At 38.6% G+C, this 27902-nt stretch overlaps 1 protein-coding gene across 16 annotated transcripts in view; it reads right to left on the reverse strand.

Moving 5' to 3' along the window:
* The window catches only part of AFF2 (ALF transcription elongation factor 2), a 426609-nt gene that overhangs the window by 69994 nt on the left and 328713 nt on the right, over window positions 1-27902 (reverse strand). For all 16 annotated transcript variants that reach the window (XM_083797145.1, XM_083797153.1, XM_083797147.1 and 13 more), the window contains 2 exons: window positions 16288-16339; window positions 1610-1647 (listed from right to left, as the gene is read on the reverse strand). In XM_083797145.1, the coding sequence (XP_083653271.1) occupies window positions 1610-1647; window positions 16288-16339 (90 nt within the window). The remainder of the gene's footprint in view (window positions 1-1609; window positions 1648-16287; window positions 16340-27902) is intronic.

The following is a 27902-nucleotide window of genomic DNA, read 5'->3' on the forward strand; positions in this document are numbered from 1 at the left end:
GCGAGACTGTCCATCTGGCCTTCTTCCATTCCAAACTGTTACACTCATTCAAGTCCCATAAAAGAATGATTTAACCTAAATCACCCTCTCCCCCACTCTCAAACCTTACTGGTGAAGTAATTGGGCATCAGTGTCACAAATGTGCTGCTTAATGACTGCAAAGCTCAATATCTCTGTCACACATGGGAAACCTCAATTTATTTGAGCCATTCCTGAGAATTTGACCCAAAATATTAAGAAAGAATGAATGAAAATGATTATTTTGGAGTTGTTCCCCAGGACTCTCATCACCTTGCAGCTCCTGGATCCTCTGGAAGGTGAAGTGAAATCACAGCTCATTTCATACTCTCTATTAAACAACCACCAGGTAACAATGACTTTAATTCAGCTTGCACTGAATTTGAACTGGCCCTACAGGCAAGAAAGGTCTCTTGTCTTATTAGAAGTTTCATGTGCTATCAGGTCCCTGCTGGATCCTATTTCTAATTTTTATCAGATTAAATGAAACACAAAGAGAGAGTGATTTATGACTATCTTGCATCTTGCCTAATCACTCCAAGGAGTGTTCGTACACATTTTGCGTTCACTTCATAAGATGTAAATGTCTATACATGATGGAAACCAAGTGAGAAGTAGAACTGTATTCTTTTGTTATATGTGCTAAAGTACAATGATTTGCGAGTCCTGTCAGTGCATGTTCTTACAAATACAAAACCACTCTAGTCCAAAAGGCAGCATGATCAGCAAACTACTATGAAAACAAGAACATTTCCTCTATCCATAACAGGAATATGCAGTTACTGAGACTTAGTTAAACTCCAATGATCACCTACTGAAGCTAAAAATACCTGTTTTATTGGTACAGAAGAGCCCATTAAGACCGAAGTATTCATTATTTAAAGAGGATCACTGATGTTGGTAGCTTTAACTGAAAATGGCTTTTCTCAAGAGCCAGGACATCTATACAGCAACTTTCTTAATTCAATGATATATGGTTGAGTCTTGCTGCTAGTGCCCTAAGATTTAAGAACTTCTCATAAAATGCCCTGGAAATTGCTCCCTCGTAGCTTGCTCATCCTTCACAGAGCCCAACTGTAAAGAGCCGAAACATGCATGTGTGTGTGGTGTGAGAGAGATGCACGTACTGAGTGAGAGAGCTCTTAATCAACAGGATGGCAAAACCTTGATACATAGGTGCAAAATATTCCCATGTGTCTAGAAATCATTTGGCACATTCCTAGTTATTTCCCCCCTGTCAGACCTTCTCAAGGATTGCAATTAAAAATCATAATCTTTTTAGCATGTACAAACCTCCCCAAGGCTAGGAGCACTATGTATTGAGTATGATTGTGATATTATTTGGCAGCTATTCATAGACAACACATTAATTTATGGAAACTGGATGAAACTTGGGGAGTGCAATCATTAGGGACACATGAGAAATCAAAAGCTTTCTTCAGCAATATTGACCTTTTTAAAGCTATTATTAGGGGCAACTTGAACTCTGTTTTCTCTTTTATCACCCTTCTCACTGTCCCAGTCTTTTTAGTGACTGTACTCAAAAAGTTCATTAAAGTTACATTTCAAAATGGATATAAAAAGAACTTACTTTACAGGAATGTTTCTCAATTTTGTCTTTTCAGCAGCCTGTAAACAGAAGAGGGGTGGGAGAGACAAAGAATTAAACAACATGCCTCAGCACAGCCAAGCCACAACAAAGCCAACTACTGGATGCTCTTCAGAAGGGCGCACCGGGGCAGCCGGCCACAACGGGGGCAGAGGGAACACGTCTGCAGTAGCTGGACCCTTCCAGAGAGATAGCGTTACAAGTTTTAAATACTCCTTTCCCGGTTTGTGATATCAATGTGGTTTGTTTATTTTTAATGGCTATGAGCATTTAGGAACTGCTCATTACTTCATTTCCCGCTCTGAGGTCTGGCCCCCCTTGTCACTGCCTATCTGTCCTTATCTGGAACAGGAACAACAACAGGAAAAAATAAAGGGAAGAACGGACTCCGCTTCCAAAACAGTTTTTATTCGCCAACAACAGAAAAGGGCAAGGGATGACCAAATGTTCAGATCAATTTCCTCTTGTGAAACCTTTGAGAAAACACACTCCAAATCATCTAAATGAGTAAATCTTTGGGCCTCTCGGCCTGCACCACCTCAGACATGGAGCCTGGTTCCAGTTTATTGCTGAACCCATTGATCTGTGTACAGTCCATTTATCATTCATGAAAAGAGCCAGTGATCTTCACAGTATATTAGAAGAAACAACTCAGATCATCTGTCAACGGCCCTCTTATTTCTGTTTCCCTCTCCACGGGGATTTCATCTCCTTCGATTCTTCTTGAATTAAAATGTTGCTAAGCAACACAGCTGGGGGCACCGATGGCAGGGCCGCGCCAGTCTATCACACTGGTTAAGCTGCTCAAGATTTTAGTGGAGGGTTTTTATTTTTTTTTTAATGCTTCTGTAGCATAATTATGTAATCTGAACCAACCTTGCATCCTCTTTGAATTTTTTCAGAACAGGTAAATAACGCTTTAACGCAGGAGGGATTGAAATAGCACCTTCAGATAAACTGGTGTTTCACATAATTTTATAGAGTTCCTTCTAGCATTCACAGAATCAGGCTATAATAGATTTAAATGTGGAAAGTGGTCAGATGGTTAGTGAGATTATAAGCACGGAGAGCAGTGAAAGGCAGAATTAAGACAACTGATCCATAAACCTATTACACAAAGGAAAGTTTCAGTGCTTAATTACCTTTGGAGCTATTTTTGTAAAGCCTACCAAAACTGGAGAGAAGGATTTTGGTGAGGAACTTTAACCTCTGGTATGCTTAGTGATGGAAAGAATATGGTTCCCACACAGGAACTGCTAATATTAGTGGTCCTGAAAAATGCATATATAAGCCCTTAAGGAATTAAATCCTTTATGAAAACTGGCTAACTTTTTAAACCTTTGGGACCTCCACAATTGGGTTCCATATTTTGCCAGAATGAGTTCTCCTTTGGGCTCTATAATGGGATGAGTTTTTCAAAATACCTACTGTTTTGGCTCTTTTGCCTCCAATCATAGCAAAGATAAAATCTTTGTTTAAATCCATGGAAATCCCTAATAAGTTAAAATCTGAATTAAAGCTTGTGAGAGCTAACACAGAGCAACAGCAACACTCCAGGCTGGCTTCCAGTGTGTGAAGAAAGATGCATTTGTTTCATTTGGATTACATTTTCCATCTAAAGAATAAATCAATGAATGCACGATAGGAAACAATTATAGTAATTGTACAGTAGGGTTGCTAAATAAAACGCTTAAACTCCAGGAAATCCTAAAGTTAAAATTGCACGAGTAAGTATTACACACCTAAACCTAATTATGGCCTCTCAAACAAGCCTATGATGAAATGGAGTCTCTACCTCATTAGTGAAATAATGTGAGTTGTGCCTTCTTCCAATGATACTCTCCCAAATCTCCCTTTTTTTAGCTGTCACATGCATGCGCAAAGTCAAAAACATGTTATGATGAAATTTAAGTAATAAACTACATGTAACAACACACAAACACTTCATTTAAAATGGATTAAAATACCATTGAAAATGATATTTCAGTTTCCCAAGCCTCCCATTAAATGCAAAGTTTCAGTCCTATCCTGCAAGGAACTAGAATTATTTTCAAAGTTTATACACCACCTTCCACCATGGCAGAAGAGTTTTTGACTGTACAGTGATATTTCATTTGACACTTACACACTAAATAGCTGGACTATAATAATTCTGAGTTCTGGCATGTGAAACTTGCATCTAAATCTCAGACAAGTTTTTTTCCCCCTCTAAATTATTCAAAAATCGCTACACAAAAATGGATATCAAAATACAGTTAAGGAAAAGAAAACAGAAGAGTGAAGAGTGTCTAGGATCAGAAGTAAATAATGCAGTCAATTCTACTATGAAGTAAAGCAGAAGATATTCCAGACAGCGTGTATGTGATGGTGTGAGCTAAACTGTTTGCATGAAAGATTAAAGAAGATGAAGATATTTCAGAGAGTAAGAACGGGCAATGTCAAAGTCATGGAATATTAAAAAGCAGAGTCTAAACTGGGCATTTGATTTTTGAATACTTAGCTATGTTGATGTTTACTCTGAAAGAAACGTGGTAGCTTTAAGAACAGAGAATTACAGATGTATTTTATTTTCCAGGACTACGAACATTCTAACACATATCACATCTTAGATTTTTACATGGAGAATTTTTCCCTTTTTTCCTGGGAGAAGGCACTTCCCTAATTCGTAAGAAATGGCACATGCTGGGGGGAGAGTGTTCTTCACTCATACAGAGTTTTAGAAAAAATATTGCAAGTTCTCAAGTTAATATGCATACTAGCCTAGTTTAATGTTGGATGATAAAGCAACTGGTCACTTCCTATTACAAATGATTCAGTTTGTCTCTGAGTGGGAACGTGATGATGTTAAACACAGCACAGAATGTGGCAGAGATTCTGTCTGAGAAAGAAATGCAGGATCTGGCCTTCTGCTTTTATCTTGTAGGTGTTGCTCATTCATTTTTCAAAGCACATTTGTTGCGATATCATGAGCATGCCCAGTGGCAGAAGATAAAGAAAGGCAAAATCAAAGTGACATTGAGTAACTCTACACATTAAGCTTTGATGCAGAAACATATTGTTTGAAAATATTTGGTATGCAGCAAGTCTGTCAATTAGAGCTAATTATTTTTCTCTGATCAGGAAGAATGCAATCTTGTTTTAGGCAGGTTTCTTTGAAATGTACTTCTTTTATATAACTTCATTATAGGAAAATACTTCTCCCAAATTACTTTTTTGCTGGGCTGCTTAGCTATTGACTCAAATTGTCTGTGTTGAGTAGTTCTCTCTGCTTTGATAATTAACTTTTGATCATTACTGAATTTAGCAGCTCTAGTCAGATGTGTTCATAGCCATCCTACTAAACTATTTCAGTGTTCATCGCCTTTAATCTTTGAACAAAATGATCTCATTGAGCCTCCATCAGCCTCGCTACTCAGTTAATAATTCCCATTTCTCATCTTCATGACTGAGTTTGATTTGTTTTAGACTTGATGTGAGCTTTGATTATTAATTTAAGATATTTCAAAGACAAACATGTTTTAAGAGTTATTTTTTTATCTTATATTCCTAGGCCTTTACAAATAAGAAACTGGTTTTAACTCCACAATGATTCCTAAACTTCACGTACTAAAAGTACTATCTAGAAATAGGGCAGGTAGGGCCTCCCTAAATTATGATACATGTGCCCTGAGTGGGAGATGATGCTGCAAAAGATTGGAATGAAATTGGACTGGTATAATGTAACATTCAATGGTTGTTAGGAGAATTACATCATGGGACCTTTGCTAATTTTGAGCTTGAAAATATGCTTTAAAATAATTTAGGATGATTGGAAAATGGAAGCCAGAATGAACTAGACAATCATTCCACTTTAATTTGCAATTTTCTCCTGATTTTTTTTTTCCCGGTTACGGCCTTTCTGTAATTGTGTCTCTACTCTGTAAGACCTTATTTCAACAGCTGACTCCAGTGGTGAATAAAAGAAAGAAGGTGAGGAATAAATCAAAAGTAGTCAGATACACAGGGTCATCCATCACAGCATATTTGCCCAGGGATGTTTTCCTATGACTTTTACAACTGTGAAAGACTTCTATTTCATATGTTGCATTACTCCTGATTTTGACATTAGTTGTTTTTTCTCTAGTTCAAGAGCCATCTGCATTGTGCTTTATTTGATCTGTAGTGTGGATATATCCACAAACTTATTTCATTAACAGATATTTAACTATTACGCAGAAGAACTAAGAAGGAAATAAGCACTGGCTGCTTCTAGGTTGTACACAAGGACCATGGAATGTGAAAAATGATGCTTTTCTTCATGATCATCAGTTGCCAGACTGATTTTTGGATAGAAAGAACCAGAAAAAAAGTACTCCAGTCAGAACAACTTTCCTACATCACAAAGACCTGAGGAGAATAAATTCAGACAAGGCCAGCTCAAAAATATCAATGTAAAATAACTGGCATCTGCAGAAAGCAAATTAGATTTTCAGTCAAGTTTTAAAGGGGAACTGTCTGCTGTCTGAAGAAAAATAAATATTTTTCATTGCACAACTGAATATCCAGGATTTTCAGAAGAAACATTTGATTTTGAGGAAATGAGATCTGAAAATAAGTCAGCATTTTTTAAGAATGCCTCCTCACATTCGTGATTCAGAAGCACTGATCAGCCACCTAAGAAGGCAATTGCTGAACCTTGAAGTGTCTCTTAGGCTGAGACAGATGGCACTTCAAGCCATCGAATATGTTGGCAGAAGGAGGAAGACCTCCATGCTTTAACTTTTTCCCAGAGCTGCTGCAAATCCACCTTAGGTTCATCTCTCAGTTTCTAAGCAGCAGAACCACAGAGAACTTCTCATCATTGCTTTGAGCAATGCAGTAACCTTCATGGCTTTACAGAGAGATGCTCAAGAATACTTAGGGTGAAATCTTACCAGTCGGAAATTTAATTTCAGTTGGTGCAGTGGAGGCTGGGTAAAATGGAAAACAGAGTTTAAGTGATCAAGTCTAAAAAAGTTTGTCTGTGGGTTAGGAGTAACCTTCATCCCTGATGCAAGTGAACTGCTTTTAACTGAACAACACCACAGACATGTTTGGGCCTCTGCCAGCATTCTTCCCCAAATCTCTACGTTTACATCGGGCCAGTGGTGGAAATCAAACTAAAGAAGTGTGTAATGAAAAACATGGACACTTCTCATTCCTGACAGACTATTCCATTTAAAAAAAAAGCTGATACATTAGCACCAGTAAAACTTGACAGAAGAAGCTTGAAACAGTATCTCCCTTCCTCAATTATTCTGATATATGCTGGATTTTTTCAAAAATTTTTTTTCTTTTTTCTTTCAACAGAAGTTGCTAATTGTACTAATTTTGATACCTTCATCCAACTGAGGAGAAATTCTAACATGACATTACAAATTCTAAGAATTCAACTTTTGTCGGACTATATTCTAAGACATTTTCAAGTTCCTTTACAAATGCTAATGAACGCTCAGAATGTCTCTTGAGGTCCAGTACATTTAAATGCTCCGACAATACCAATTTGGTCATTGTAGAGTTCTGTGGCAGAGAATTGAACTCCTGACTAGAGCTAGGCCTGATTTTTCATAAAAATTGTTCTATTTGAAAAACAAATATCCAGCCCTGGAGACAAAGTTGGAAAAACTCTACTGAATAGTCCATTTTTTAAGAAAAAAAAAAACTGAACTGAAATTCCGGTTAGAAACAACACCTTTTAGCAAATAATTTGTTACAAATTCATTACAAATGTCCCAAGTTTAGCAGATGATAATCCTACTGTGAAAATATAAAACATTTAACTAGGAATAAAGCTCAGTATTTGTTGTCTTCTTATTTAAAGATGACTTCTTCTAGAATGTGTGTTTGGTTCAACCCTCCAGATGGCTAATAAATCAAAAAATCATTTATTTGTTGGGCTTACTCCATAGCCATGTTTCAACATTCTAATGACATGATAAAAAATCTAGAGGTGGCAAAAGAATCAGAGAAAAGGTCAAGAAACATTTACAAGAGAAGCAAAAAAAAAGTCTTCTTTAAAATTCCCTAAAGAAAGGAGGAGAAAAAGGCTATATTCAAATAATTTCCTGGTATTTCACTGTGCAGCTGCAGACAGTCTCCACAATCTGTGTATTCCTCGGTTGTCCAGTTCTAACAAAAGGAGAATAATTCTTTGTATCTCCATCCGAGACTTACCTGAACAGTGCTGATGTTTTGAGGTCTTATAATGAGGTGTACTTTTAGTGTGGAATGTTTAATTGCTACCTTTGCAGCATTCACATTTGCTGTGTCAAAATGGGAACAAGGATAGGCAGACGTCACTGAAGCAGCCCCTCATATCCCTGTTTATTTGCAGTTTATGCCCTCAGATCCTCCTTTGCGGCAAAGGCCTTTATCTCATTCCTCCTGGATCCCAACCCATCCTTAGTCTCTTCCGTACTCTAAATCAATGAATAGTTTCCTAGACATGCGAAGCAAAAGGGCACAGCCAAATGGTACCAGCAGTGGCAGTGCTGGGAAGCTGTGAATTGATGTTGCTATTGTTCACACCACCCATTTATTTCCTATGTAGGACCAAAGATTTATTATTTATATTAAATATATAATATATAATATATGACATATAACATATAACATATAATATATAATATAGTATTATTTATTATTTATTATTATTATTATTTATTACTATTATTTATTATTATTTATTATTAAAATATACTGAACATTAAATCTACACTGAATATTAAATCCATTACAAACAGGCAGCAGATGTAAACACACATGAAATAACTTTGCTGCCCTTGGTCTGGTTTAGTATATTGCTCAGATGACTTAGCCAATCACTGTGTTGCACCCTCAAAATTACACATAAATTGCCATGAAATTGGTAGTTTTGTAAATCATGAATGCTCTGTGTGAGAACCCTGCCCAAATCAATTGCACTGTCACACTGTGCTCTGAACCTGTCCCTACAAGTGGGCAGGAGGTCTGTTGTGGGAAGATTCATCCTGCTGGTACAAAATGAAGCACCTCTAACCCCAGCAAACCTTGCAGTGGCAGATGCATTTATCGTAAGAAAAATTAAGGTGTTTCATTCTCATTACTGTTCTCCTTTTGGAATTCCTCCAGGGGAGATCAACTTTCACTTCTTCTCCCCTTATTCTGGCTGACAGAAGCTAATTACTGGATTTATCATGCCCTTTTCATCACCTACTTCTACACTTGTTCTGGCCACCTATGAGTCCCTCTGTTGAGATATTTGCAGCCCCCCAGCCTCTAAGCCAATACTAGAACTATACTCTACCAGTGTGAAAATCTCCCCAAAATTTAGATTTTGAAGTTCACAGACAGTTGCTTGGGCTTTTAAATAAGAGCAATGCTGCAGATGGCCAGCATAAGAAAGCCAGACAATTTCTTTACCAAAATGGTTCTCAAGGCACGTGTGATAAAAATCACACTCTCCTTTTGAAGAGAAAAAGAAGATAAATGTTTCCTATGTGGTTGGATTAGTGAGTGCTGAGCACCGAGGTGGCCCACAGATACCACAGTCCTCAGATTTATTTTTACAGGACAGTATGGTCAAGTCTGGCTTTTCTCTTAACAACAAGAGTACTGGTGTCAATCAATTATCTCACCTGCTGCTGCCTCTGTTTGCTGTCAAAACAATACAAGGCTTTTGCATAAGTGGTATGTGTATGCCAAATGACCTGGGGAAATGTATTTTTCCTCCATTGTTACTATAAAGAATTCTTTACAAAACATGTGTGCACAGGCATGCACACACACACAGAGTACACGATCCATCCCAAGGACTGAAAGCCGTATCTCCCTCCTCTGTCCCACCCCAAGGAGGCTGGCAGATCTCCAACGTCTGGTCCTAATGGCTGTGCTCACGAACAAATGCCTTTCCACCTCTATTTAATTAGTGATAGAGGCACCAGGTCTGTGTTTAAAGCTTCTCCTTCAGGTGAATGATGTCTCGTGGTATGGCTGGCAGAGCCTGGCTGCTTCAGGCTGGTAGCATGAAAAACTAAACCTAAGAGAAGCACCTGCTTAAGTGAGCGCTGAGGGGCTATGAAGTGTGTGCTTATTTGTGGGAATGCCAGGAGAGGACTTCTTGCAGCTGTATTTATCCATCTGTCCAACTAAGGCATTTCAGCCTTTCGCTAGGGCTGCCTGCCTTCTGGTATTTTATTTTCCTATGTTATTTTCTCTACTGGGGTGGAGGGATATTGGGATATTGAGACACTGAGCTGCCAGTTCATACCAGGCAACCCATGGAAAAGGCAGTTCAGCGGGATGGATTGGGCTCCTCCAGATCCTGTGCTGGTCCATGCAGCTGCTGCCCCAGAGCCTGTGTAAGACCATGGCTGCATCCTGCAGGGGCAAACTTACCCTTGTCGAGCTGTAAAACTGTGCAGTCTACAGCAACCATTTGTCCTACGGTTTGTATTAATCCCCTTCCTCACTGATGGATGACCTCCACAATAATAACACGTGCAGAAGCAATTACATGAGATTCTGTGAATCTGAACAAGTTAAAACCCGTTGATAACACCATGTGTTTCAGTGGTATGCCATGTTTTTTGCTCATAACTGCACCAAGCTCACCCCAGATCTCACAGTGGTTACTGAAAGCTTTTGCTGATAATGAACAAATACTATGATAGGAACCTATGTGATTAGTGTGTGAATTATTACCTCAGACATGTCAGCCATCAAATCTCTTATTTCCAAAGATTTGTGTAACGGAAGCTAGAGTATTCATTTTGCACAGTTGATGATATATGGCTGTCTCAACTAGTGTTGTGCAGAATAAAATAATTTGAGTATCAATTAAAATGGACTGAGGTAGCAAGAAGAGATGTCTTCATGAAAGGATTTTTCACGGTTATAGATTGACAAGGTTGGAGAATGACTGCATTATCCTAATAGCTTCTGTTTTCATTAATGTCTCAATGAAAACATTTCTTTACAATTATAAAACATGACTGCAGATCTTAAATGCTGAAATGTGGGCTTTTTATCAAAACACATTCTGCCGTGGCTACAACCGATGCTGCATCACTCTGGGATTTCAATGGAACCCAATGGCAGATAAACTGTTTACATTAAAGACTCTATCAAAGTTATTTTGCACCTAGTTTCATCCTAATCCATCTGATTTTTCTATAGCTTTGACAAGATGACCTCTCTCACTGTGTGTGCAGTATTGATGTCATTACTGAAGAGCTGTTCTTCAGCCTTTCTGCTGATAACAAAGTAAATGGAAATGTAGAGAAACCTTAGGGAGGTAAACAGCTTGTTCAGGATCCAGATAAAAAATGGGATAAATGACAACAGGAAAGGATATCTATTGTTACAATTTAAAGTGATATGGTGACCTCTTTCAAAGTGTTACATGATGAAAGCATCATGCATCTTTGCATTTCGTAGATTTAAAAAAAATGAACTTGAGTAAAAGCTTTGAAAGTTCAGAATGCATTAGAAGAATTCAAAGCTCAGGCTATGGCTGATCACCTTTTTGGATGGAGCTACAAAGGCAAACGTTTTGTCGGCAATTACCTAATAGTAACCTAGAAGAAAGTAATATGTTTGTGTAAAATACAGAAGATAGGCCAAGGCCATGGATTATATGTATGTCTTGTGTTTATATGGTTATCAGAGAAGTGCACATAAGATGGCAATCATTAAGTGAAGAAGGAAAAAAATGTATATAAAAGAAAAACATTTCATTGATTTGTTCTGCCAAAAATATATATATACATGAAATACTGAAAATAATGGAGCAGGTCTGTAACTAGTATCAAAGTTTCTTTGGTTAAAAAATACACAGATTGCTAGCAATGTGCTTTAAATTAAGTACACATTTCAAAGGTTAACAGGCCTATTCCTTAGGCAGAAGAACAAAGAGGAGCTGGTTAAAGAAAATTGGGTACACCACAGCTACTTAAAATATTGTATCCAGGCACAACTCATTTGGAGCTCAAAGCTAATTTGAGTTATACAGAGGTGCTTTAAAGAACAAAAATATTAACCTGTGTTTTATCCAAGCTCTTTTACCTGCATCAAGCTACTAATTAAAAATCTTCAGTATTCTTTCTAATTTCTGATTTATATTTTTTAACAGAATAATAAAGCCATCTAAAAGCACTTCCTTTCCTTACAGAAGAGCATTAAGAGCATCTCTGAAATGCCTAGTCACCTAATTACATGTCTAAAAACTAAGAACATGTCTGTCATCTGCCTTGACTCTATCTGTCGTGGCCAATCTAAAAATATTTTGCAACAGGACCTCTGAATGCAATATGGATGTATATGCCAATGTTCTTTTCTGTGCCAATACTACAAGAGTTTAAAACACAGGCAATGCTTGGATGTAACAATACCTCTCAAATAATACATTAAACAGATGTGTACCTGGTATTATAAATACGTGACACAAAAATCCATTGGGTTGGTCAGTGTGCATATTAAAAACCATTCAAGTAGGTCAAACTGTGGATAACTTGAAACTTTAAAGACAGCAATTTTAATAAAACTGTCAATACAATTTTCTTTGTAAAAACATTTGAGACTGATTATGCTGCTTATATTGAAAAAGAAATGCGAGGTCTATATCTTCAGATCTTTTATTGAACTGTGAGCACAGCATCAATAACTGCTTCTCAGCTGTAAATGAAAATTGATTCCAGATCTAACCTGTCGTTTTCTGTGTGTCTTTAATCCCAAATCACCCACAATGAAAGACATAAGAATCAGCATTTTGTCTAAGGGACAAAGCATGTGTCATGTGGCCAGCTCCAAAGTGTCTACACTGAAGATGCTGTGGGATGTGTTTACACATGTTAGATACAGGTGATAACTGCTGTCTCTTGAAGTGAGGCCCAGAAAATGATGACTGGAGTTTGCAACTGGGGTGGAGTAACTTGCAGCTTGCCTCATGATCTATAGCAATGATCAATATGGTCCAAAGATTTACAGATCTGAAGTCAGAAGGGACCTGCAACGATCATCTCATTGGGCCTCCAGCGTGTCACAGCCCGAAGAACTTCACTCAACAACTTCTACATCAAGCCTACAACTGCCAGAGCATGCAGTAAGGAAGCCTAAAAGGAGAGGGAAACCACAAGGTTTCCTTGCAATTTGCAGCAGTTTGGCACTAGTAATTTGGATTTCCAGTCACCTCTCACTTGCTGGAGCCTCTTAAGCCCTCTGGGATGAAATTACAGAGTGCAGCCTCCTTTCAAGAATCTTTTTCTTGGTGATATGCTGCTAGGCCATCATAATGCACACTTAGCCTCTTTCTGGCTGAATCAAGAAGTCGTAACACTCATATTAAGAAGGGTTCTCCAGATCATGTTTATAGCTCTTAGGAACCACTTCCAGTTATTCAAAATCCTGGTTGAAAAGGTAATGTTAAAAAGTGGACAGTGTGTTCAGTAACAGCCCTGCTAATAATATCTACAGACTAAATACCTTCCACTGACTTCAAACTGATAGCTCTCAATTTATCCAGAAATCAGCCTCAGCCTCCTAATTACATGACTGACCAGAGCAATCGTGTTGGGTTTCTCCTCAGCAGTGACTGAAAGAGCATGAGGTTCATGGGCCCCTAAATACAGATCAGAAATACATGTGCTCATTCGCAGGAGTGAAAAAATACAACAGGAGATTTTGGTTTCTTGCAGACAAGCTTCTAACAATCTAGCACCATGACAAATGGACTACTGGTAGTCTGAGAAGACAGGCAGATAGATCAAATCCTCTCCACGCACTATAGACATTCACTGAAAGTCGGGATGGAGGTGCATTTATGGGTCAGTGTCACTACTGCTCCTCTCTTGTAAAGATCGAAGGGTCCCTAGCAATTCCCAAAGGACAAATACAGGCCTGGGTCCTAGGACTTCCTCCTGACTGTTGCTCTCAAAGAATTTCAGCTTCCTTGAAATAAGAGTAAAGAGGTCAAGATAAAAAATATGGTTTTGACATATTGCTTTTTTATTAATAAAAATGAGTAAATGCTAGCTCATGCTTCACATTGGCTGTAAGCCTATAGCAAAAAAAAAAAAATTCAGAAAGATTGCAATGAAAATCCTTCTTTATAGCAATGTTGTATAAACTGTTAGAAGGGTTTTGAGCCGAGAGTTTTAATCTTTTCTTTCCCTGTCAGAATGCACACATGTATACAGCTGAATTACAATTGTCATTTGCGTGCAAAATCTTTACGTTAACAAAAATATATATTTATAAATTTGGATCCTACAGCTGAACATTCAACATCATGTAACTCGTATATTGTAATCGCCTTGACCTGTCCCTCGTGAATGAATATTTCACATATTTTGGGGACGTAATATCTGCAGTCAATAACCGTTCCAGTTACTTTGTTGATGTTTATGTGCCTTACTGGTGTGCCAGATCAACCTTTATTTCCATATCCAGTCCCCTCTCTTCTTTTCAAAGAGACATGGCAGAAGCTGCTAAGTGTGAAGGCATGGCCAGGGTAATGCTTGAGTGATGCAGCAGAGCCAATCTGCTCAGCTTTTCAAGGCCTTACTCTGGGATGCGGTGTGTGACAAGAATCTAAAGGATAGACACATATACTCATGCTTTTGGGAAACCTAAAAAGCTATGGGATTCTTTCCGGTAATGTAAATAACACTGTCTTTATCTTCTATTCATGAGGCACCTAAAAGAGAAGCAACCACACATTTGTGGGGGTACAGAGGAAGGGTGAAGGTTTCCCTTACGTGCTGGACATTTAAGAAATATGATCAGCATGCTTACTGTCCAGACAGTTCATTTATTTTTTACGTGATAGGATGCGTTCATGTTTTGAATCCCTAAATATACAGACCATAAGCTGTTTCTTTAGAAGATATTTGGGAGATCTTAGCAGACTCGAATCAATTCTAATCACTTAGAGTGACATGAAACTTGCACTGCCAAAAGGAAAAATATGTTCTACATACTATAAAATTTAGAGAAACTCCATGAATGTTCCTTATTGTGGTCTCTTGCCTGTCTGCAGCTTATGCTGCCAGTGGTATTACTGGAAAGTCTCACAGACTTTTGGTGCAGTCTGAGGCTTCCTACAGCTCAGGCACATCACAGAGCGGCTCACACTGCAGCCTCTGAACTGGGGGCAATGTGGCACTGCTCCCCAGCATGAGCCTGCCTTTGGGTAAAAGGCATGCATGTACCATACAACAGCAGCAATACTTTGAGAGCTACCAACACGACACCGTGCGGTGCAGATGTAACTGTGGCCTTCCTGCATGGGACTGACATCAGAGACTACACCTATTCAAGTCAGTGTAAAGTGTGTAAATCTGGAGCAATTTTACCGAAATCAATGGAAAATTACTACAGTAAGAAGACAAAAGTAACTCCTGCCTGATAACATATTACCATTTCTAAATGTTGGGCATCTCAGTATCACAATGCCATCTGACGGGAGTATATAGGCAAATTTCCAATAGATCAAGAAACCTACTAGTTTCATAAGCCAACGTGTTTGCACAATAGCGCATTGCATAAGTACTGGCTTTTGATCCTTTGGCTTCAGACGAGGGTGCCAGTCTGTCTTGGTGCAAAAAGTACTGGCTTGTATGACTAAGGGATCAACTTACACCAGAGGGTAAATCTTTCCTGGCATGACCCTAAAGGATGGATTAGGTGGGTTAAAGGAGAACATTCAGATGGTTTAAAAATAAATAAGAAAGAAAGATCCACTTATAAATAACATTTCCCAGCTGAACAGACTATGATGATCTTATGCTGTTATAGTATTACTTTTCTTGATCTTATGCTGTTATAGTATTACTTTTCTCTTTACTGCAGAAGTTTACATATTTAAGCCTATTCCGTATATAAAGTAACATGAAGGATGAATTTAACCCTAAGTCTCAATTTTTTTTCTGATAAGAATGTTGAGAATATGAATTTCACCAGCCTTATTTCCCAGCATTACCCATAAATATTTATAAAGCGGGAAGGATAAAGAATGACATCAGACAGTTTTCTGAAAATGATTCTTCATTAACGTCCCAAGTAAGGCAGAGAGACTTTCAGTATTGATTTACAACTACACACTGAAGATTTTACCTCTCACAAATGGGAATCTCTGAGTTACTGGCTATGGGCTCCCATCCCTTTACTCACTGACTGGAACAAAACTTACAGATCCAACTTCATGGGTGCAATCCTACAAAAGAATTGCAAAGTGCAGAACAACGCTGCAGTTATGATAGTGGTCTGATGTGGTTATTTTATACCCGCTTCCAAACAAGTCATCAATTTCAGAAATTGTGTGGGAAACAAGTGGAAGCCGTTCCACAGTTAATTAGGTACGATGGAAGATAGAAACTCAGAGCACATTAACTATTCCCAGATGATGCCATACATGTTCTTTTAGTCCAAGGCTAGCCATGTTTTGGCTTAGTTTAATCCATTTCACTAGGTTAATTTAGCAAAACTGACAAAACATATTCTTGTTTAAGAAAAAAGTTTCTCCACCCTAAGACAGACTTAGGAATAACTGTAAAAGATTCAGAAGTTGTTTTACATGCAGGTAAGATCTAAAATAATGGATTCTGCAGCACCCCAAAATGTTTTTGCACACAAACACATTCAACATGCACTTAGATATATTTTACCTGTTCATTGTCATCTTCATCACTGCTGAGTTTCAGATCATCCTCAAGCATTCTGAAAAAAAAGTAGAGGACAAAACAGAATTACACTTAGTGAATTAAAGTCATATACAATGGGCCAAATCTAGCCTTCACCAAAGTCAGAGGCAAATCTGCCTTTCAATTCAACAACAGCGGGATCAGACCTGTGATAAGTAAACTGATGAATACTCTGTTTATGTATGTTATTAGTTCTTCTGAGATGCTACATAAGAACAAATGACTTTCAAACTCATCCATCATAAAGTTTAGTAGCCAGTTCCTCCTTCATGTCCTCTGTTATTTGCACATTATCTCACAGTGATTAGTCCACAGACAACTATGTGTATTTCTAAATCAGAAGGGGGAAAGGAAATTCAGCTCTGAGACTGCTAAAAGCTGAGAAATCCTCTGTGTTTCATTCTTGGTCTAGGGTATTACTGATCTTTCTAGAGGCCTGCACCAATCCCACCTTACCAAACTGAGAGTGCTGAATGAGGAAAATCAAGAAGAGGAGCTTCTCTGAGGTCTGATGGGACATCGCAGTTGTTAGTATCTGAAGGCAGAGCAAAAAGTAGGAATCTGCTAATTCATATTCTTTTTTTCCTTTTTTTTTTTTTTTTTTTTTAATTCCTACAGGGAAATCTCATGTTACTGCTCCTTGCCCTTGTTTAAAGGGAAAGGAAACTCCTAACAGATTTGGCTGTCCCAAAGTCTCCTTCCTTTCCCTTGACAGAAGGAAGAGTTCAATAATGCATGCTACTATGTTAACATTCATCTTATACATTTATTTATTTATTTAAATGCAAGATTTGGGTATGTTGAAACATACCAGGTAGGAAGCCATATTATTTGTTGTTACAACTTTGCAGGAAAGGTCTCTGCTTTCAAGGTCTGTCTACCAAGAGAGACACGACTAACAGCCACCATATACTTTCCCCTACAGCTTCCCCCATAGCCACACTTATATCTGGTGGTCCTCCTCAGAGCTGATATTCCTTTGGACACACTTCTACCTCACACCCATCTTTTCACCTTGACAAATTCTTTTCTCACGGATGACATATGAATGAATCAGCACATCTCACCCAGATCTGCTGTGCCAGCCACTGAAAGTGCTGAGCTTCTTTTCTCCCAGGCTGATCTCCTTTACCCACTGCAGGAGACCAGCAAATTGCAATTACTGTTTCCTTGCTGCTTTGATGGAGACTGAAGTCTATGATTTTTTATTGTAGCAATCAATGGATGTTCTGTTAGGAAGTTTTTCTGTTGTTGTTTGAAGACTGCCAGTAAATCATGGAAGCCTCCTGGCATATGGAATTTTTAAAGAGGGGACAATAATCCCAATGGGGAAATATCTGGAGGTTCGAAGCCCTGCTGGTGCTCTTTTAAAAAGAGAAAGTGCAAGGAGATCTTTAAACCAGTTTGTAAGTCATCTGTCTTTCAGTGACCTCTGTTGTCGGGCAGCTCCGTGGTTACACAGTATCTGGACACATAACTACCAGTCATTAACCTCTTGATAAATGGTAGATGCCTCCCTGTAATATGTGAACCCGTAAAAGTGAGACTGTAGCATTGATAAAGAATCTTCTAAAAGTAAGAATTCTTCGGGAAATATTAATCTTTAGAGGCCTGGATTTTGGTGATGAACGGGAACTTTTTATGCTGTTTATCTAGCAGACACACTCATTTGTTTCCCCAGCGTCATTACTTGCCGTGCCGTTCTCAACACGCCACCCTACCTCGATCTATCCGCAGCCCCAGATTGTTATCTGCGAGTCTCATTACACACCAGAAGGACAATACCCCCAGGAAACTGAGACCAACTTAATACAGGACTATATCATTCTGACTCTTATTCGTTCCTACACTCCCAGTTTTAAACCTACATCTCACTTTAATGTGTAAATTATCTACTGCTTTAAAGCTGCACTGCTAGATAATGTGCTCTATTATTATTTTTTAATGCAGATCTAAGAGGACATAATGCAAAGGATCGTTTCATGAACGAAGCCCAAAAGGTGGGTTTTTTTTTCCCTCTTTCCAGCTATAAGATTTTTTTTTCCCTTTTGTTACATGTTAAGTTCCTTTTTGACATATTCTGGCTGAAATAAACCAGAAAGGACAAAAGAAATTCCACATTAGATAGATGGAAAGAACAAAGAAAAAAATAAAAAAGATAAATGAGTACACTTACTAAACTAACCAAACAGTCATCTGAAATGGCTGATTAATAACTGTCCTTATACAGCCTACGCTGCAGATACTTTCCAACAAGTACAGTAAGCACAAGACATGTTTATTGAATATTGAAAAATATAAAATGGATATAAAACATGATTAGTAGGCAGGACAACTGTTAGAGTTGGTTTCAGATAAACTAAATTTGCAGGATTTATGAATTCCCTTCAAGGGACTAATGGATGTTTAGATGACTAGAGAGAGGAAAAAAATCGGTTTTTGGTATTTCTTTAGCAGTTTCAAGCTTATCACTTGGAGTATATAATTCTTCTTAGCCAGTTCTGCTAAATGAAGAATATGTCATCTCATTCAGTTACAAAACTCAAAGGTTAAACAACTAAACCACACAGCTTCTAAAATGCATCACACTCTTCTGGCAGATGGAATAATTAAAGAGAAACCAAGTGTGGTATCAACAACAAATAGATGGTAGGGAGTGAAGTGAGGGGATAAATTAAAAAAACACAGTATCTGCAAATGAAAGTGGGATGCTGAAGAGTTCAAATAACCTGCTCCCAGAGCAGGCTAGACGAGGTAATATTTTACAGAAAGTAGAGGTCTAGATGGTCTTCCACAATTTTAAACCGTGCTAAATATTCTGAAGACATGGGTCATAGTAGCTTGTACCATTTAATGTTTCTATTAACTCTCATTTATAAGCAAGTAGCATCTGATCACACTCAAAGCCCAGAAAGGGCTTTTTAAGATTGTCAGCAACCTTAATCCAAGGTGACTATTTCACTGTCACACCTACAGAGGTAACCCACTTCAGCTTCAAAGCACTGAGCCAGAAGTGCTCTGTATCTATAACTCTCTCAAACACTATCTGGATGGTTTGAACACGAAATTAGGCTCTCTTGAGTGAGAGATTCCTGTAAATACACGTTATCTATTCTGCTCTATGTACCTGTTAACCTCAGAAGACACGCAGACTGGAGATTACAGTGTATATTTGTTATTAAGATCAGGCCAGCCATTAATAAAGGCCAATTTGGTGGATATGTTAAAGTTACAACGAATATCATCAATGAGGGCAATTCAAAGAGAAAACTAACTGTATCAAAAAGCTATCTCCAGAGGTGTTATGAATTCATTTTATTTCCTATTCTTCTCTGACCCAGCTGACATTATTATTGAATATACATGTACTTGTTTGTCTTTTCATCCATAGCTAATGCAAAACACCACTTTAGGGAAAGAGTGGGATTAAGTAGGATTTTTGATTTCATTATTAGAGCAATGCCATTTACTCTATCAGTTGAAGTTGTGTCAGCATATTTATTATAATCTACAATTTTCAGAGGTTTGTAATTTGAAATGTGAAATTACTGCAAAGCAGAAACATTGTGACAAAGCAACACATTTATCTGTATTGTAAGTAGGGGCAATCTCATTGACTGACTACAATACCCACTTCCTCCAGGGATGAACAAGCTCCCAAAGCAGATTGTTCTTACATTACAAATTTAACTAGACAAATGTATGAATGAGGGCTTTATTATGATGTCTTCTGTAAAAGTCTTACCAGATATTGTAACAATAAAATATTTTTTTAGCAGACTTCAACTTGCAATGGACATCAGAATAAAATGAGATGAACTGAAATCAAAATAAGCTATTTTTAGATCTGTTTACGATGATTTTGGCATAGCAAGCTAAATTTTTATCTTCTCTCTTTGACTCTACACATGTTGTCCAAAAGTATAATTCAAAAAAATATGCTGGATAACAGTTTAAAAGTTTATTAATCTGAAACCCCTCTGTGGCTGTTCTATTAACAGACAATATTAAAAGGTTATGCAAGTCCCAGCACGGGTTCTGCTTCTCAGCAGGCAAGACTTTGTTTTACACTTTTTTTCTTGTTCATTTTCGACATGAATGAGTCATGGAGTCCCTCTAGCCACTCCACACAGTTCTTACAACATGAGTTACTGGGTTACAATATAAGTCTAGACACCCTTTTTGAACTGCTCAAAGAAGTCATGAATAATAGTGAGACACCAAAGCTGCAGAGCAGGATGACCTAGGATTTAATGGGACATTTGGGGTCACCCAATTGGGCTTTCCCACCCATCCGTCCAGGGAGGAGCAAAAGCAGCAGAACCCCAAACTCAGCTCTGGGGTCTGGGCTGTAACTTTCTGGGGTGCCACCAAGTTAAGCTGCACACACACTGAAACTGTGTGTGACAGGCACTTGGAGCCAACCCTACTGCTGAGTTCAGCAGGTGTTTTGTGCACACCACATTTGCTGGTTTGGGATCCTGTGAATAAGTAAGTCAAGATTTGACTGGAGATGTGAAATATTCTCCTCCCTGAAAAAGCACCATCACAGTAGACTTTAATTTCAGGTACTTTTATAGAGCATTATAACTTCTTAAAGGAGTACATTCACAGCTCAACATCCTTTCATTGGTTTCAGGTATAAATTATTTAAATGCTTTTTTCAAGTGAATAAGGTCCGTATTGCCAGGAAGCTTCTGAGAACACTATGCATTTCTTCCTGCTCTGCTTGTGTAGGGCCGTGCTGGGAGAACACTGTGTTTATAAGATGCTGTAGGTTTCGTGAGACAGCTTCATCAGGGAAGAAGAGGTGCTTGAAATGCAGCCTAAATATAGGATATCCAGGTTCTGCACTTCTAATTTGCTCTCAGATCAGTTCACCACTGTGCTGGAGCTCTACTTGTGTGTAAAAAAGCCTTGTGGGAATGGAAAGGATGGAGGAAAGGGAAGAGGGGGTTGCAAGCAGACAGTGAAGGGAATACTGGGCAATTCCCTAATCCTGAGCTGCCCAGAAAATTAACTTGCTCATGTCAAATCACATTTGTACAAAATGCATATCACGTCTGGATCGTACCACAACAAACACAAGCGTTGCTTCTACAAGAAGGAGGACCAGCAATGATGTCAGACAGACGGACATGCCATTCTTTTCTTGCTGGGTTTCTCTCTGGTAAAATGGGAATACATATTTAAGATTCTTGCTTTTCAAAATACTCAGCTTTTATTTTGTAAATCTGTAATACTGTCCTTGCAACCTCAACAGGTAAACCATGCTTCTGTCCCATTAGTGGAGGATGTACCACTTAACTTTATCTGTCAAGAAAAGGCAAGGATGAAACAAAGCCTAATGACACAAGAGACAGGGCAAAGCTCTGATCAGGAGAAGCAGTGGTAGGTGCAGGAAGCATACAAATGACATTGGGAGCTCTCCAAGGAAAGAAGTTCCCTCTTGCTTCAGCCTTCCGCTGATAAAAATGGACACTAAAATGAAGGTTTGTATGACTCAGATTGGAGATGCATGTGCTACAACTAGTTATACTGTTCAATATTAAAAAGAGAGTGTAGACTGTTATTGCAAATTTCACTTGTGATACTTAATAAGACTCAAATCCAGAAAAGGCAGGAATCAAATACACATCTTTGAGGTGAAAAAAGCAGCGCTTTACCAACCTGAGCTACAAAGCCCTTGTTAAACTTGTTTGCTGCAATACTTATGTGGCGGGAACACTGTCCTTGCAAATAGTGACTGGCACTGACGTGCAACCTTTTCTACCCCTGAACTTTCATGGAAATAAGGCCATCAGATCAACACAAGCTATGCCAGTTTACCCTCTGGACATACACTGCACTTGTTTTTCATTTTCCTAGTGCGTTTCTCTGTAGTATATAGGACTTCTCTGACAGTGGTAACTCAAAAGGTATCATGCAAATGACAAACTGTATAATGGAATTCAGATGTATTTCTAGAATGTGTTGCACACACTGGAGCGCAATTTTATCATTCATCAAGGGGGAGGAAGGGGAACTAGATGTGTGAAAACATCTAACACTAGATTTCCCCCGAGAAGTTCATAATACAGTGGACAAAGAACCTGGGGAAATGAAAATAAATGGTAGAGTAATACCAAAGGAAAAAAGAAGATCTTTTGTTTTAAAATATTCCATCTATAAATCTTGAAACCTGATATTCATTCTTTTGCTGAAATGTGCAAGTCATCTTTAAAATATTTCCTCTGAGATAGTATAAGAGTTACGGTAAAAGAAAATCTCAGAAGATTAAATGGAATTTACAAGCACCATTTACCTTAATATTCAGGGCCACTTGTCCAGTGATTTTATATATACTTAAATGTAGTTTATTAATTTTTCCTTCTCCTTATCCAGCATTCTCCTTCATTACATTCTGGTCAATGACAAGCTCAGTGTGGTGAGCTCTTACTCACAGGTGTAACTTCTACTCATCTGAGTAGCTTCAGTGGCCTGATTAGAACCAATTTGCTTGAAGAATAGATCAAATCCTCAGCCTCTGGCCTGAAATTGCCTCCCTTTAGAAAGAACTGAAGTCATCTTTCGTGTCTCAACCGCCAAAAAGCCTATGAGCGATAGAGGTACCTGGTCTCTTCCCTCCCACAGGAGAAGGCACACATTAGCCTCATAACACGGTCAGCCTCCCTCTGGTCCAGCTGATGGAGAAAGATGTCTCGCTAAGAAACACTCCATTTTGTGTTGTCACACTCAGCCTGCCTTAGTGTTTCTGGCACCATATCAGTAATTAGTGTAATTACAGCTGGTGAGAGAAAAGTAACCCCCGTGGTTATCTATTAGGTACCTCAGAATCAGGGAGTACACTTCATTACTCACCTCTCCATATCATCTCTTAATTTCAAAAGGATTAAGCAAAATGAATTCTTTCAGCAGAAGAATTTCTTTATCTAGCCATCCATTAATCTCCATGCATAAAAAGCTCTTAAAGGCAACTAAAATATTAAGTTGCTACTAAGTGCATTGCAACAACTGCTCTGTTGACAGGCATTTTGCTTTTCATTAAAGCCAAGACAAGAACTTTGAGAGGAGGGAGAAACCTGCTGCCAAATTTGATCTGTACGTTAACATAGATGGAGATCAGTATGTTTAGCATGAATAATGTTGTAGCATACCCAATACTTTCCTGACTCGCGCCCTTACTGAGGTCCATTCTATTGGAAGTTTTCTTTGGGAACAGAATTGGAGCAGAATAGTTGAATAGCATGATTAGTTTAAAAAGTCAAGAAAAGCAGTATCTTTTTGTTTCAAGCAGGTGTGTTGATATTCTTGTCTTTAAGCCTTCTGTCTAGAAAAGTGCAATCTCTATTACATTGTGTCTCCCTCACTGTGCAATGACTCCTCAGTATCACATGCTCCCATTTGGCAAGGCCTCAGAAGGATGTATCACGAAGAAAAAAGGGAAAAAAAAGGAGAAAGGAGAGACAAGAACAAAGAAAAGCATAGCTCCAGGAACAATACAGGGGAGGACTAATCACAGTTTCTAAAAACTCCTGTGTAAAACTTGTACTGTTTTTGAAGTTTTTGAAGAATAAAATGAGGACCCCCACCTTTTCAAGTGTGCCATATTCTGCTAGCGCACACAAAGCTTCTCCTATTTTCTTTCTGCACAAGCACAACAGCAGATACAATTTCAGGTTCTGCTATTTACCAAGAAGAATATATAGTCCAAGAGCCATTTCTGTGATACATACTCATTTCCAATACATTCCGCATGAAAAACACCTGCTTACTGCAACCATATTTGATTAAAACTGTCTCCTAGCCAGAGCACCAGTATTTCCTCTGGTAAACAAGCCTTCAGCTGGCATATTTACACACAAAGACTTTGGGAACTTAGCACACAGTTAAACAATGATTGATAATTCCATAGCAACTTGAAAAGGTGACTTTAAAAAATCATACCAGAAAATGTATTAAAAAGAGTTGTTCACCAGGGAACAAATAACATAAGACTGGTTCGTCTATCCAATGCTCTACAGTGCATATAGAAGGACATTAATTTAATTCACTGATTATATTCTTTTATCTTTTATTTTATTCCATTTTTAATCTGGTAGCAAAGTGAGTCCTTCAAGGAGCTGTTTGATGAGCTGTCAGTACCAACATGACATTCACAAATCTTTCTGTGTGCACTGTTTTCCACTTACATTGACCAATCTCGTATCTGAAGAGTAGAGTCCTTTTGTTTCTGCAGATTGGAAATGAGTTGTGTCTGGAAATCTTAAGCTTCAATAACCTGGTCTGGAGTGGAAGCAGCTATTGTGTTCATTAAAACCTCTATATTGATGCATTTTTTTGCAGCTCTGAACTCTACTTAAACACATAAAATCGTTTCTGCTGCTTGAACTATTTGCCTCTAATTCCAAAATGCTGTCTGCAGAGTTCAGTGTCATGGAGAGAGACTGCAATTCGGTGTCAGTGATAAGAATGACAGTGAGCCCTCAAGGCGCTTTACAGCAGGAGTACGGACTGAGATGAACTCTGTCCCTCTCCAACACGGGTACTAGGACTGTGTGGAACTGGAGAGCAGGGTGATGAGGAGGGGAAATTCACCCAGTGCCTGCTATAGGGCACAGCTCATCCACAGCTCTAGTCCGTTCCAACCTGTGAGCTCCAGTGGCAGCCACAGCCTGTCCACACCAGCTGTATGGGATGTTGGGGCCAGTGTCTGCCCATCCCGCAGCCCATTTGCAGTAGCTGCTGAGGCCAACGGGTGTCCTACGCCTCCAATACACACCACAATGTGCAAAAGGGGACCTCTGCTTCTTTCTCACTGCTCTGGCACTGTCCTGCAGCAGGACCTTGGGAGGATGGGGGTGGCTTTGCAGTCTTCCTCCACGAGTTAACTTCATCTACCCTTTAGGTATAAGGGTGGATCTGAAATCCAAAAGAGATGCAAAGAATGCTCTGAGTGAGCAAATCAAAGCAGCTGCCTGGACCTTGGGTGCTGAGTACAAGGTGTCAAGCAAATAAACAAAAGAGGACAATTTATCCCCAGTTCTCAAACCATTTCCCTACTTTGAACTCTTTTAGCCATAACAAGGCCCAAAAACCTCTTGACTAAAATTAACATGAGAGCTATTTCCCTCCAGTCTCCTTTCCTTAACAAGCTCTTTGAACAGTGTTCATAGCCAATATATGTTTATACCCTGAAACCAAACACGGCTCTGCAAGAGGGCACTGCTTAGTTAATGTTTCTCAATGCAGACACATCACCTCCTGTGTTTTTTCCTTTTTTTCCCTCAGTTTTCCTAACTTACGTATGCATAGAAGGGAAAAACTATTTTCTGTCAAGTATTAGGCCCAACAGAGTTTTCCAGTTCTAACATGGATGCCATTAGGTTCATGCCTTGGTTAAGTAGACAGGGACAAAATGAACTAAGCATGAACAGAGAAAGAAAATCCATTAAAAACAGTAGTAAAAAAGTGGAAAAGAGAGAAGGCAGAGATGAAGGACTCAGAGGAAGAAAATGCTAGACTAACTAAATAAAAAAATCTCTTACTGTGCGTTTGTAGGATATACACTTGTGCCCGCCTTGCTTTGGAGGATGAATAGAAGGGATAGGAAAGGAGTAGATGCATGGTCTCATCTGAATACAAAGCAGATTTTCCTCTATTAGAAACACCATTTTTAACTGACCATTGCCATTACTGACCATTGGAACACTGAAATTATAGTGCTTCCTAATTTGAAGAAGCTTACAAACTCCTAAAAGATACTCAAGAAAGCCTCTAAAGCTCAGACACTGCTCATCTACTCATCTCTTTAGAGAAAGGATAAAGAATATTTGGCAAGGAGCAAGCTGAAGGCAAAACCTGCCAACTTCTTTCACAACACTGGCCTCTAAAAAAGCAGTAGTGTGAACAATGTGTTTCTATTTTAAATAGTTCAGTGTGAGTGGACCCTAACTAATCAAATGAGTGGAAGAATGCCAGCAAAGACTCTGACCCCAAGGATTCAGAAACCTCTCAACCTGAGATCCCTGTCAATTTGTCCTCATGAATGAATTGTTGTGGGTGAGTGTCCTGTAACTCAATAAAGGGGTCTGGCTGCTTCATTTCAGTGCAAATGAACAACAGCTTCATAAAACTGGAGAGTATTTCTTTGGTTGTTCAAGAGGAAGACTCAAGGTGTTTAATAAAGCCTTGTAAAGGGAGGACTTCCAGTGGCTGATACTGAAAAGGCAATGCAAGGCAGCCACGCCATGGCTTTTGGTGATGTGTTAGGCTATGGAGAATGGGAGTTTTGGTTTGGAAACAGTGTTTGTTCACACGGAGAAAAGAGGAACTTGTTACATGACAGATTTTTCTAGAATGATTCAAGCTGAGCACTTGATTTAAAGAGAGATTTTCAGGGGTGTGCATTACCAAAGCAGGATTCCAAGAGGGCATGAAGTCCTGTGTGCTGGCATGCTGATGGTGCAGGGTGAATAAAGAGCAGGGGTCAGGCATGGAGAAGATGAGCAAGTGCCCAGGGCTTATCATGAGCGCATGAGAGAACTGCCTGGGGTTTTCAATGCTGCAAACTCATTACAGCTTTATAAATATACTGCTGGACTCTGCCTGGTACACAAGGATGTTCAGGGCTCATCAATCAGCAAAAAAATCCCCATAGAAAGCAAAGATAAGATGATCTTGAGGAAGATGAGTTTTATTTTCACTGCATTAAATTTCTGATCAGTTTTGAAAGCCAATTCTACTGTAGCTGCAAAATCGCACATCCCGAAGTCACAACACCTACCCCATAGATTGAGTACAAACTTTGCAAACAGAAATGAATCTTCAGTAAGACAGTTTGCATTTATCCTTAAATGAACATCCTGTGGATCAATCTAAAAATGTATAAATGGAGTGAACCTAGCATGTACTAAAAGTAATACAAACAGAAGAGATGAATGAAAAAAATACGTAAATGATTTCTGAATCGGGATGATTTATAAGGCACTGAATATGCATGATAGAAATCAAGTACCAGGCACAGTTCTGAAAACACTGACTCATGCAAGTAATCCTTGCTCCTGCAAGCATTATTTTTCAGGCTCAGATCCAAACACAATGCCTGACACTGTTTGCTCTGATAATCACTCTAAGATAAACAGATATGAATAACTGCAAATACTTCCAAGCATTTCCTTTCACTTATAATGTAAAAAGAAAAATTAGAGGATAAAATGAAAATGTATGTTTCCACTTCCAGGTTTCATACATCATTAATTCTGTAAAAATATATCAGTCTTCATGCTGATACTTTCTCTTTGCTTGGCAAGCTTGAAGAACGCAATATGCTTGATAACCTGATTGAAAATTTGATCCTATTGTTTAACAAAATGAGGATTGTTTCATAAGGGGCTCCACCATGTCTGTGCACATTTTCCCCTAAGTAACAGTGTAAGACTTGTATTTCCCCAGACAGTTGAACATTTATGTTGATGTACTTGGCTGCAGACCCAATCTTGCACTGGCTATAATACAGGAGAATTTTCCCCAGCATTTTGAATTACAGCACTGAAATAATTTAACAGGGCCTTCTGTGC

Source organism: Anser anser (genome assembly GCF_964211835.1).
Source record: "Anser anser genome assembly, chromosome: 13".
NCBI lineage: Eukaryota > Metazoa > Chordata > Aves > Anseriformes > Anatidae > Anser > Anser anser.